A 13,919-nucleotide genomic window follows, 5' to 3' on the forward strand; every position below is an offset into this window, starting at 1 on the left:
TACATCACTCTGTTGACTCATACAGCACACCTGTGCCATATGCAGGCTTGCCATACATGGGTTTGAGCTTCTGTGTATGGCAACCCGTGAGCACAAAATGGTGCGTGTGCCACATGTAGGAGAGGGCCACCATAGAAAACAATGAGATCTGAGCGTATGTGTTTTTCCCCATATGCAGGGGTGAGGGTCTGAAATGGATCCCCCATGTATAGGAAGGGCCCACTGTATTCAACTTGTGGTCTACTAGGACTCCTAGATCCCTTTCACATGTAGTCTTGTTAAGCCAGGTGTCCCCCATCCTATATATGTACATTTTATTTTTTCTGTCCAAGTGGAGTACCTTACATTTCTCCATGTTGAAATTAATTTTGTTAGTTTTGGCCCAGCTTTCTAATCTATTCAGGTCATTTTGAATTTTGATTCTGTCCTCTGGGGTATTAGCTATCCCTCCTAATTTGGTGTCATCTGCCAATTTGCTAAGCATGCCCTCTATTCTTTCATCCAAGTCATTGATAAAGATGGTGAATAGCACTGGGCCCAGGACAGGACCCTGTGGCACCTCACTGGTCACTTCCTTCCAAGATGAAGAGAAGCTATTGCTGAGCGGCTTTTGGGTTCGGCCAGTCAACCAATTACAAATCCACCTAACACTTGCATTGCCTAGCCCACATTTGGTCTACAACTCCCAGAATCCCCCAGCCATCTGGTTTGTGCAACTCTCATTGCTCATTGACAGAAACATTCAAGAGAAAGGTTGGGTAGGACAGAAGAATTGGAAGGGTGTACTTTCAGATTTTAGAATTTAGGATTTGATGAAGGGATTTCGGGGTGGAGTCCAGGGCTCCATCTGAGATGATCTGCAGTGTAGCCTACCAGTTGCAATGGGATGGCTGGGTGGGACAGTGTTCTCCTTACCCAACTCAAGCTGTTACACAATCTGTGGGTTTGCGGTTTAGGGCTGTTTAAGTCCAAGGGGGTTGGGTTTTTCTCTGTGGATTGTGAAACAGGCCAAGCTATGGTTGCCCTCTCAGTTCCATAGAAAAGGGCAGACTGCGAGATAACTGACGTGTGTCTAAAGTGACACATGATTTGGATCAAAACAGAGAGCTGTCATGATTGGCTGCACAGAACAACACAGCCATTCACTCCAACATTTCACAGATGTCTGTGTTGAGTGCAAACTGCTTTGCACTTTGAACTCAGTTTGCAGCAACTGAAGTAGGCTGAGGACAAAGATGGAAAGTGGGAGGAAGAGAGAAAAACTAGAATGTTTTAAAGGCAATTGAATAAGTGGGACGAGAGAGGATTAATTGGGACTGTCCCTGCAAAATCAGGACAATTGGAGAATATGCAAAATATTCTACATTTTACCACTACGTCTTGTTCTATTTGTTGCTATTGCCATTGGTTTGTTAACAAGGGGATGATGTATTAATGCCCTAAGGTGAATAGGTGAGGCTTTCTAACTGGGGATTTAGGGGATAAGAATACAGTACTATTGATATCTTTCTTGGATGTTAGCCACCAAAGCTTTGAAAGGATGTCCTCTGTCCTTATCCCTGCCAGATAAGAAAATTTACTTTAAGAGCTACAGTCCTTATAACCTCATCCATTACTTTGCAAGCTAGGGAATTCTGGAAACGGCAGTCTCCCAAAGTAACTTTTCTCACCTCCCACTTTGTTACCCAGAATTGGTGTCATTCAGCCCATCGGATGTTGTTGGACTACAACTCCCAACAGTTTTATCCAGTACAGCCAGAGATAAGGAATGCTTGAAATGGGAATGCTGGGAGTTGCAGTCCAACATTATGTGGAATGTTTAGATTTGCAGTCTAACATCATCTGGATGCTGCACTAAATAAAGCACGGGGAACTGTCAAGGATGCTTTGATTGAGAGTTCCTGCATGGCAGGGGGTTGGATTGCATGGCCCTTGTGGTCTCTTCCAACTCTACGATTCTATGATTGTAACTGTTTTCTATGTAGTTTATTGGGGAGCTGCATTCTGGTAGTGGACTAGACCAACCCTTCCTCTCTTTTTTGGGCACCTCTCCTCTTCTTTCCCTGATCCATGTCTTCCTCCAAGCATGACAGCATTCTCAATCATCCCATCTTGCAACTCACTTTCTTGCAAATAACTGAATCATTAGCATTAGTGATACTGATTTTTTAAAAATCCTGTTTGTTTTTCCTTTCTTCTGTTGTCCACCATCAAATAAGCTGTCAGGTTTGCCTAAAGTTGCCGATGCAGTTCTGAGTAATAGCTGGACTTGATATTGATATGTCCAAGAATGGGCGATCAAGCACAGTTTGGTGGCTTGTTTTCTCTTATCAATAAACTTCAGACAGGACCCAGGTACACCTTCAATACTTGGCAGAAGTTAGTTTGAAGATTTGCAGCTTCCTCTCACTTTTTATCAAGATTGTAACCAGAATCTAGATTTGATACCACAGCTTATCAACCAGCTCCTTACTGCCTTCAAAGTCTTTGGCATCTTGCCTGACGAAGAGTTCTGGAGAGCCTGAAAATTTACTTTTGAGTAAAGCATTTTAAAAAAGCCGTGGGTTGTCAACTTTTTCGTTTCACCTTTTAACTTTGTGTTTGTGTGTGTGATATTTTGGGCTAGCATTTTAAAAGGCATGGATTGTGAACTTTTTCATTTCACTGTTTAACTTTATGCATACTGGTGGGAGGATATTTACATTGTCTTTTGCAAAAGATCATGGGCAGATGTTGTCCCTCAAGAGAGAAACCACTTTTAAGCACCTTTGGTTAGGGATGGCGGGTGGTGACATGGGTTGTTTAGCTTCTGTGCTTTGGGCAAAGCAGGCCTAAAAGAGAAGGAGGAGGAAGCTGTGGGTGTCTCATTTCGAGATTTATTAGGGTTAGGGACGGTTCGCCTGCTTAGGCACTTTGGCTTACTCTGTTGTGCATGTTCCCTAGAGATAAACACTCCAGCTCTGTTTCCTCTCACGACCCTCCTTCCAACTCCAGCCACCTGGACTCCACTGTGGGACATCAGAGTCGTGACACAGACCCAGACACAGGGGAAGAAAACCCCCCACACATCCAGGGGTTGTTCTGACATGGAAACTCCCACCTCCCCAAAAACTGAGTAACAAAGTCACGAACCCTGCTCATCCATCCAGCCAATGGGAGTCCAGGGGAAAGGAAGGTATGTATAGAAGGAGAAAAGGGCAGCAAGATCAGTAGCAGCTGAGTCCCCTGTCAATGGGAGAGTGTACAGCAAGACTTCCACAAGGAAAAGCGCAAGATCTCACCAGCCACAGATAAGGGTCGATGCATCTCCCCTTCTCCAGCTCAGGGAAAAGGATAGTAGGTGTGCAACAGGATCCCTGGAGCTTTCCTGCCCAAGACACCTTTTCCCCAGGTGCCACTGGATCAGACATTTTGGCATTGCCAAAAGGTGAGTAGAACTGATGAATGTGAGGAGGGAAGCACACTATGGGGGGACGATGACCAGTTGAAAGCAAATAATGTGCTTTAGCACTGAACTGTGGCCTCTTGCTTACAGGTAGATGAGAGATTGGACATATTCATTTTGGAGGTTAAATCTCCCAGAATCCTCCATGCTGGCTAGAGGATTATGGGAGTTGTCATCCTAAAAGCACTGTTTCCAAACTCAGGGTCCACGTGTAAGAAGTTCACTGCTAGCCTTTTTCATGCACCATGTCCTCTTTCATTGCTAAAACATCCTTTTTCATTTACTGTACTGTGCACCATGACCTTTTTTTTTCTTTTACCGTATGTAAGCATCTCATTTTTAAATAATAAAACATGGACAAATAGCACAGGGTTATCAAGGTCTAATCTACCCTACAGCTCAGGGATAGGCGAGGTGCTGCACTCTAGAAGTTATCTGATGTCAAGTCAAAGGCTTTCATCATAGTTTTTTGTGGGTTGTTAATTACACCTAGGAGTGCCTCCTTCATCTTTTCCTACTGCCTTCCACCTAACTGACCATTATTGTTTCCTCCAGTGAGTCACATCATCTCATTATACAGTTGGCCCTTCTTATACATGGATTTTTTAATACACAGATTCAAGCATCCAGGGTTTGAAAATGTTCAAAAAAAGTATAAATTTCAAATATCAAACCTTGATTTTCCATTTTTAATAAGGTACACTATTTTGCTATGTCATTATATTTAATAGGACTTGAGCATCCACGGATTTTGTTATCCACAGGGGATCTTGGAACCAAACCCCAGTGTATAACAAGGGTCCACTGTATGTCCGAAGAATGATAGTCACAGTTCAGTCATCTTGGCTTCTACTGAGAACACAGGACTAATTTGCTGAATCTCTAGGTTTTGCTGGACTGCAGTTTTTAGCATTCCATGCCATTTGTTGTTCTGATGGGTGTTGCAGTCCACCAACAACTGGAGGACGACTACACTTTGCCCAGCCTGTTATAGCTTCATAAGCTCTCTTGTGCAAAAGGCAAACCGAGCAGCTTCTCAAGGGAACAGATTACTCATAACACTTTCCTTTGTATTGTTTGTGTTTGAGAGGGGTTGTTCTCTCAAATGCATAGTTTTGAAACTCGGTGACACACAAAATCAGTTGCCAAAGGCAGCCAATTCCCTCTGCTCAACAAATGAGCCAGACCTGATGTTGATATACGCATTACCATTTGAATGCAACAAAATATTAGGGTTTGGCGTACTGGTAGTGCCAATTTTCTGTGTGTGTGTGTGTGTGTGTGTGTGTGTGTGTGTGTGTGTGTATCTTCAAGTTGTCTATCAATTTGTGGTGACTCTCATGAATTTCATAGGGCTTTCTTTGGCTATAAATACTCAGAGATGGTTTGGGCAGTTCCTTCCTCTGAAATATAGCCTACAGTATTTGTTAGTAGTCTTCCATCCAAGTGCTAACCAGGAAGGACTTGGCTTAGCTTTCAAGATTAGTTGAGATCTGCTGTTTTTAGGATGTTTATGCAGGCTTCGTATTTTGTGGACCCTATAAACCCTTGCATGCATGCAGACACCTGGAAGAGTTCAGACAGGTCCATAAATCATTTTTTAGACTATGGAAAAGCAATGCTTTGGAGTTACGCTTTCCAGAATTCCCCCATCTAGAATGACTGTTGTCCATGCTGGCTATAGATTCTGGGAGTTGAGTCCGATAGGTAGCTTTTCCATGTTCCTCTCGCTACGTAGCTTGTCTTCTTGGATAATGTGTGCCAAGCTGGCATGGTATTATTGTTAGGATAGGAGGCCCTCTGCTGGTTATGGAGCCCTGGCAAATGCCCATTTTTGCCATTCCATAGATCAGTGATGGTGAACCTTTTAGAGACCGAGTGCCCAAACTGCAACACAAAACCCACTTATTTATGGCAAAGTGCCACGTACCTCTGGCTTTCTAGTAATGAACTCTGGCAAACGCAACAGCACAAGTGCCCACCAAAAGGGCTCCGAGTGCCCTCTCTGGCACACGTGCCATAGGTTCACCACCACTGCCATAGATCCAACTGCCATTTTTGTCCCCTTTGCCTTTGTTTTGCCTTCACGTTATTTCACATTTGCAGGAATGTGGTGTGATAAACTTCCCGCATTTGCGCTTTTTAAAAAACATTAAATCTAGTTTAAATCCCGCTTCTCTGTGGGATTTCACTAGTGTGATAAAAGGTCCTTTGTAACTGTGTAGTGTTCTTTCACCTGTGACTTGCATCCTCTATTACCCCTCTTTCCCTCTTTGACTACAGGAAAGGATACTTGGGAGCATATTTGGATGGAGCCACCCCTGCAAATGGTACCAACTGGAACAGAGAGTGTTATGCCAGGTAAGGTGGGCTTCCTTTATCCTTTAAGTATAGGGGGAAACATCAGGAAGAGTTTAGATGAAAGGTGGAGGGGTGATCAACACCCCAGCTTTGATTTAATTTTGACAGCTTTATAGATTAGGTTTTGCTTTTTCCACATTTGTTATTTAAATACAACTTTTACACTGGCCTTTTTATTTAAAAAGTACATTCAACTTCTTTCCTTCATAACCAGCATCCATGATGACATATTCCAAGTACTTTTAGCATCACTTAGAGAAACACTAAACCAGCCTTCTCCAACCCACAATGTTCCTGACATGTTGGACTACGACTCCCCAAAGTCCCTAGTCACCTAGGCGCTTCTGGAAGTTGTCTGTAGATCAACACATCAGGAGGCTGCTTTAATTGAATAATTAAAAGAATTAAAAGGAAATAATAGAATTAGGACTTTAATTAAGCATTAATTAGTACAAAAAAAGGAAAAAGGCAACAACGGCAAGTAGTGAACCAGTGTTGTTACTGGTACTTACCCAAATTGTTGGAAGTGAGCTCTCATGCTACACAGAATGCTTTCTGGGACACGTTATTCAGAATAGGTTAAATCACAGCTAGAAAAGAACAAACGAACGAACAAATGAAAGAAAGATGAAATTTGTGAGTTGTTTGAAAGATGTTTCATTTCTCATGGTAGTTATATACACTAAAGTACCATGTTTTGCCTTGCTAGTATGTTAGACCTTTATTTCCAAGTCTGAAAGTTGCTGGCTATTGACCTCTTAGGACAGGAGAACAAGACCATACTCTCTTAAGATGTTTTAGGGATTGCTCTTTAGCTCAGTGGTACAGTACTGTACTTATTTTATATATGTAGAAAGTCCTGTCCTTAATGAGAAAAGGATCAAGCGATAGGAAAAACATTCACTTTAGAACCTAGAGAGCTGTGGCCTGTGTAGAAAGGCTTGCCCCAATTTGATGCCCTCTCACCAACATTGGAGATAATGGGAGTTGCATTGTATGTTGAGAGTACTGGACTATATGACAGCAGATGAAATTAATAAATAATTTGATCTGAAATGAGGGAGTTTCGTCTTTTTGTTTGGGCCTACCATGATATCTCAAAAATGATAGCCTCCAGTTGTGTGGGAATGCAACTCCCAGTATCTTTCATCATTGGCTGTGCTGCCTAGGTCTGCTGGTATTTTCAGTGCAATATCTCTTGAAGGTCTGCATCATTCACTGATATAGATTCTGGCTGCATTTCAGCATCATGTTAAAATTTGGCTTTTCACACAAACTTTGGAGATCCACTGCCCATGCCTTTTACTCTGACTTACCGACTAATGAAATTTGGTACTTTGCTTTATCTGGTTGAATTGTGTTATAATTAAGTTGCTTTATTGGCTCTGCCTACACTGAGGCCTTTAAATCAGTGTTTTAATAAATACATTTGAAACCTGTTTTCATAGAATCATAGAGTTGGAAGAGACCCCAAGGGCCATCCAGTCCAACCCCATTCTGCCATGCAGGAACTCTCACTCAATGCACCCCCAACAGATGGTTATCCAACCTCTGTTTAAAAACCTCCAAAGAAGGAGATTCCATCATTCTCCAAGGGAATGTCTTCCATTCTTGAACAACTCTTACTGTCAGGAAGTTCCTCCTAATGTTAAGGTGGAATCTCTTTTCCTGGAACATGCATCCATACTACAGTTATACTAGAGACCATACTGGAGCAAGTATGACCGATAGGCATAGGTCTCTCCTAGGCTGCCACCAACGTTATGAAAAGCTTGATGACTATTTCCCCCCAAGCCAAATCATCATCATCATCATCATCATCATCATCATCATCATCATCTTTCTTTTGCTATTTGTTCTTACTTTCCTTCCACCAAGATTTCACAGAAGATTACAGGAAGATTTTTCAGGGGGAAGATTTCAGCAACGTTGATTCCTGGTTTCTGCCAGAAAATGAGACGGATCAACAACTGCCGGGATGGACTGGTGGAAGTTATCTAGCTGAGCTTGAAGAATTTGAGAAGGAAATGCCATTGCATCACATATCTGGCTTGAAAGGTAAATGCAACATTGCCACCGTGTCCCTGGGTGACATTGAGGGCTGCAGTGTCACCAAGCTGTACCTCAAGGATACAAGAAGGGAGGGGAGAGAGGTTAGAAAATTAATTCTAACCTTATGCTAAGGTTATGAATACTTCTTGTTAGATGAATTATGTCTATGTCTATGTTTATTATAATTAAGTGTCATTTATAGTTTATATTACTGGGTGATCACAATATAGTATAAGTTAACAGACTAACTTCAATAAAAAGACGGAAGGATAAGAAGACAATATGGAATATTTCTTTTATTGCTCTTTTTGAGTTACAATGCAATTCATTGACTTTGGAGGTATACTTTGTTTTTCTCAATAGTTACGTTTTTAAAAAGTTCTTTTAAAACTAATAAAGATTATTTTAAAAAATGTAATTTTTGGACTATAACCAGAATTCATCCAAACAGTAGGAATTCCCTCCAGGATAAGCTGGACCTCCTTATCCAAGGATTTTTTATCCATGGATTCAAACATCCACAGCTTTAATTTTTTTTAATATTTTAAAAAAGTATAAATTCCAAATAGCAAACCTTGCCTTTCCATTTTGTATAAGGGACACCATTTTGCTATGCCATTATATTTAGTGGGACTTGAGCATCCACGGATTTTGTTATCCACGGGGGATCCTTGAACCAAACCCCAGTGGATAGCATATCATATCATATTAGAAATCATATCATAAGAGTGTGAGGAAGATAAAATGGACTGGAATCTATTAAAGCTTAATGCAAGAAATGTCTTTTTCTCAGTCTCAAAGGTGCTATAGGATTCCCTTATACCATTTAATGCTGACCCAGATTAAAATGGCCATGTCTTTGAATATTGATGCTTAGTGGTACTGAGTTGTTTTTCTGAAGACCCAGGCCACCCTGGATCCCTCCCAACTCCACAAACCCTTTTGTGGGAGAGCTAATTTGATCTTCTTGGAAGTTTCCAGGAAAGGTTTTACACTAGAATAAACCAGTGTCTTGTTATGTTGTTTGACGGGGCACTTTGAGCCGCCTTGGGTCCCTTCTGGGAGAAAGGCAGCACGCAAATGAAATAATAAAATAAAATAAAAAGGTTATACTAGACATTTATTTTTCTCAGTCTCAAAAGTGCTACAGAATTCCCTTATACCTTTTGAGGACCACTTAAAGCATTCCATAGTTGCACTAATAAGGCCACCCCTTGATGGAATAACACTCTCCGTTTCCTTTCCAGGCTTCCCTGAGTACACCAACATCTTCGTGGAATTCGCACAGGCCTCCTCCTGCCTTGACTACAGGGAACCATATAATAGAGGTGAGATTTGATTGACCTGTCAAAGAAAAGAGAGGTGGTAGGTGGTGGATTTAGGACCTCTTTGGCACATTAGAGCATTCACTCCACCTTGTGATGAAGCATTTTTGGACATGGCCACAAGGGCCATCCAGTCGAACTCCATTCTGCCATTCAGGAACTCTCACTCAAAGCATCCCCAACAGATGGACATCCAACCTCTGTTTAAAAACCTTCAAAGAAGGAGATTCCACCATTCTCTGAGGGAATGTGTTCCACTGCTGAACAACTCTTACTGTCAGGAAGTTCCTCCTAATGTTGAGGTGGAATCTCCATGAGTGTACTTTGCCAGTGTGTCATTGGACCCACCAGTGCACTGAACAGGCAGTGTACTGCACATTTGACTTGTGGTCGGTCACACCAAGTGTCCAATGGGATGGCAGCTGGGTGGGAGGAGGGAGGTAATTGGTGGTCACAGGCGGTGTGTTTGTGCAATAGTGCACATGCATGGTGGGGAAAAGACAATAACAGCGGTGCAGCTTGACACAGCATGGTGTGGATAGCTTGTGGGTGTTTGGGCTACTTTGGGAGTGGGTTGTGTGGACAGTGGGGTTTCCAACTGGTTTGGAAAAAACTGGTATCAGCTAAGTTTGCTCAGACCCTTAGTTATGCTTTACTTGTACTCAGGTTTTCTGATCACGTATCCAGGTGGTCTTGCATATAGGTAACATGGATAAAGTGGTAGGTGACTAGTAGGATGAGCTTCATGTTGACTTTTTCTGGCATTTTCTATCCTCAGTTTCTCGGTCAGCCCTTCAGCAAGAAAGTATCCCTCTGCACATGGATGGCACTTGCTATCCTGCCTCCAATGCTCTTCAGCCTTTGCCTTCTCCTCAGTACCCTCCTTCCCCTGAAGAACATCTCTCTTCATCTCAGCCCCTGCTTGGAGCTCAGCAGGCACAAGAGAATGGTAAGGTACACAGGAGACCACCTCAAACAGACCCAAATCAATGGCCCATCTAACTCTGCAGCCCCCTAATTCAGGAGTGAACAGAATGGGAATCAAGACCTACTGCAAGGGTGGGGACGCTTTCATGGCCAGATGGTTCAGACTTCAATTCCCAGAAGCCCACAGAGAAAGGGATTATGGAAGTTGTAATCCAGAGTAATTGGAAAGAGGCAACTTTTTCACTCATCTAATGGGTAACATGCATTAGATCGGCAAGGATTACTGTCCCAGTGTCTGAAAAGCTTTTCCTTCTCTGAACTTGGCTGCCGAGGAAGGTCTGTGCTCCTACTTTCAGAAATCATGTTCATGCACCATTATTCCTTCCAGAACAAGCCTTCCCAAGGGCCATGCCATCCCATTACTGGGAGAAGATGCCTGAGCCAGCCATCTTTAACCAACACAACACTGTAGACAGTGATTCATGTCAGTGCGAGCCACCCAAGAAGATCCGGAGAAAAAGAGTGTTAAGGGATTGGACAGAAGCTGGTATCACCAACACATCTCAGAGGGATCAGACAGGTAATATTACGGAATATGAGATGGAGTAGGAGGATGCAGGATACAGTCCAAGTGCTGGTGCTGATTTTTAAAATCCAGAATGGTTTTGAACCAGGTTCCTTTAAAGAACAGCTACTCTCAAATGTAAAGCTACCCAGTAATTTGGATCATGTTTAGAAGCCCTTTTATCTGCTTTTGTCATTACTGGTGTTTAGCCAGCAACTACAGTGGTGATTCCAAAGTTTAAGAGCATCCTGCTTTTAAACATTTTTAATTCTTCTCCTTTCTGCATTTCAGTTATCTTTTGATACCTAGATTTTTTTTTTTTTGGTTGTTGTGATTATAAGAATGTAAATGCACTGGCTAAATTTTGTCATATTGGTTTTCACATCCATTTAACTGCTTTGAATAATTGTTAGAAAAAAGTAGCATATGAATCATAAAATGCAGACCATGGGGGAGTGCACTATGCTCTTCCTAGACCATCATGCCCTCCTAATGTGTTGGAGATGACTGGGAATTCATGTGAGTGCAAGTCCTCTTCACATGGTTAGAGCTGCCATTTCTGCTTGTTCCATAACTGCAATCCAGTATTGTGACAGCTCTCGGGGTGAAGCTCCACGTAAGCTCTTACCCTGACCTTCATTGCCATCTCTTCCTGAGCAGGTTCTGGACCTATTCAGCTGTGGCGTTTTCTGCTAGAACTCCTGCAGGATGGCTCATGCCAGGCCTTTATCTGCTGGACAGGGAACGGCTGGGAATTCAAATTGTGTGATCCTCATGAGGTGAGTTCCTAATTCTTTTTACCTTGTTTAGGCACCCATAAGGTTATACCTGCTCATTATTTCCAGGAGCGTATCTATTTCACATATTAAAGTCTGGCCTCCCCTTTGAAGCGAACTAGCCTTAACTCCTAGAACTCCAATGAGCACATTGGGAAGAAAGAGTGCACCTTTTTATTCAAAAAACCTATCAGCAGCCACATAAGAATGGGTACTTAGGAAAGACTGTTTAGAAATACAATATGCAAATTGAAAGAATGTGGAAAAAATTAAAATACATGTTTTAAATAAGTTTATTTATTTTTAATGATAAGGAAACAGAAAAGACTATAGACAGAATCAGAAAAGACCATGTCCTGCTAGTGTGGATTTCTTTGTGGGCAACAGGATCTTGGCCCAAACTTTTGGGGTGTTCCGGCAGGGCTCCAGTGTTCAAATAGTATGTTATTGCCAAACAAATCATAGAATCATAGAATTGAAAGAGACCGCAAAGGCCATCCAGTCCAACCCCCTGCCATGCAGGAAATCCAAATCAAAGCATCCCCAACAGATGGCCATCCAGCCTCTGCTTAAAGACCTTCAAGGAAGGAGACTCCACTACACTCCGAGGGAGTTTGTTCCACTGTCAGACAGCCCGTACTTTCAGGAAGTTCCTCCTAATGTTGAGGTGGAATCTCTTTTGCTGTAGCTCCGGGTCCTAGTCTCTGGAGCAGCAGAAAACAAGCTTGTTCCCTCCTCAATATGACATCCCTTCAAGTATTTAAACAGGGCTATCATATCACCTCTTAACCTTCTCTTCTCCAGGCTAAACATCCCCAGCTCCCTAAGGCGTTCCTCGTAGGGCATGGCTTTCAGACCCCAAATAACTGCACAGGAGTTCCAGCTAATGTTTATGGGCACATCATTTACAATTTTCAGAAGTATAACCCAGGAACTGTAATGTGTGACTATAACCAACATGTAAATATGTATAACATTAGTAAAGAAATGAGTTCCTCTACCTAGGACAGTTTCTGTAGCAAAGTGAAACATCTGAATCTGTAAGACTGGTCGCCTTCAAAACCTGTAACTTTTCTCTCCTTTCCCACAACTCTTGCTAGGTGGCAAGGCGCTGGGGTAAACGAAAGAACAAACCGCACATGACTTATGAGAAACTAAGCCGGGGGTTGCGCTATTATTATCATAAAAATATAATTCACAAGACCAGTGGCCAGCGCTACGTGTATCGTTTTGTCCGGGACATTCAAGATGAACTGGCTGAAAAGATTCAGAGCTAAAGAAGACAAGCATCATGTAAAAAGGACATCCAGCCTTATACATACCTCCAGAAACACTGGAATGCCAGAAGAAATAGCAGATGAACCCCTCCTGCTGATCTCTTTGCTCCTGTGGAGCAAAGTCAGCAAGAAGACTGGTGTAAGTGTTGCTATCCACTACTGGAGACAGTCCAAGCCAATGTGCCAGTTGAAGATACATGCCAACAACAGCAAGTTTCATTGATCAGTACTGTGGCGGGCTTTTGTTTTTGCTCCCATGTGCAGGGAAAAAGGAGTCTGAATACCAAATAATAACTTGCCACAAACAGAATGGTTGAATGCTGTTTTGGTTGAGCATAATTTTTTATTATAAATGGATGGATTTTTTTTAAAGACACAAAAACCCTGATCACTGTATTTGCTGAGCATTTTAACACTTGGAGGACATTCTTCCCTCTTTATCTTTGACTCGGTTTATCTCCTTTTCAGCAATATGTGTCTTTTGTGTTGATTTCTAGATTAAAATCCATTTCGGGCAAAGAACCGAAAAAGCACCAAATCCCTACAACTTTCGATTTAAAATGAAATGGGTTTTCCAACTGTCACTGCAGTTTTAAATTGCAATATTCTTCTGCTGGTCTGATTGAGAACCGTTTCATGCTTTTTCGGTTTAAATTATTGTTTAGATCTTTAGTGATATGAAATGTAATGCAGGAAAACCTGTTTTGTTTTTTTGCTTTCCATGAAAATGCTGGATTTCAAAAATGACCAGGCAGTCTCTCAAAGTAACAACAGCCAACTAATCAAAACAATATGCAAACATCTCTAGTGACTTTTTTGTATAATATTTTATTAGTTTTTCACATAATAAAATACATGAATCCCAAATTAATTTCAAAGAATCGTGTATATAGGAATGCTTAATAATACCATTTTCAAAAGTGTTCAATATATAGTAGTGGGTTAAACAACATGGTACTCTTTTTCTGGCTCCATATATGTAGCATATAGATGCCCTTTTTGAAAGAAAGCGACACGATAGTTTTATATATCATGCACTAGGATCTTAAGACTGTTGTGAGTAAGGATTTCGATCCAACTGAAGATTGCAAGTGAATTGGAAGTGTGCCCTATATTGGGGTGTGAGACCAGTCCCAAAAAACAAGTTTTACGCCAACAGAATCAGAAAAAAATGAAGGCATACAATTTGCT

At 41.8% G+C, this 13,919-nt stretch overlaps 1 protein-coding gene across 1 annotated transcript in view; it reads left to right on the forward strand.

The window, feature by feature from the left end:
- The window catches only part of ETV2 (ETS variant transcription factor 2), a 25,139-nt gene extending 12,259 nt beyond the window's left edge, over positions 1–12,880 (forward strand). The window contains exons 2-9 of the mRNA XM_042440055.1: positions 2,944–3,427; positions 5,729–5,806; positions 7,685–7,864; positions 9,106–9,186; positions 9,962–10,132; positions 10,499–10,690; positions 11,336–11,454; positions 12,552–12,880. Of these exons, the coding sequence (XP_042295989.1) occupies positions 3,301–3,427; positions 5,729–5,806; positions 7,685–7,864; positions 9,106–9,186; positions 9,962–10,132; positions 10,499–10,690; positions 11,336–11,454; positions 12,552–12,728 (1,125 nt within the window). The 5' untranslated portion in view covers positions 2,944–3,300 and the 3' untranslated portion in view covers positions 12,729–12,880. The remainder of the gene's footprint in view (positions 1–2,943; positions 3,428–5,728; positions 5,807–7,684; positions 7,865–9,105; positions 9,187–9,961; positions 10,133–10,498; positions 10,691–11,335; positions 11,455–12,551) is intronic.
- Positions 12,881–13,919: the final 1,039 nt, after the last annotated feature.

The sequence above is a fragment of the Sceloporus undulatus genome, chromosome 9 (assembly GCF_019175285.1).
Source record: "Sceloporus undulatus isolate JIND9_A2432 ecotype Alabama chromosome 9, SceUnd_v1.1, whole genome shotgun sequence".
Taxonomy (NCBI): Eukaryota; Metazoa; Chordata; class Lepidosauria; order Squamata; family Phrynosomatidae; genus Sceloporus; species Sceloporus undulatus.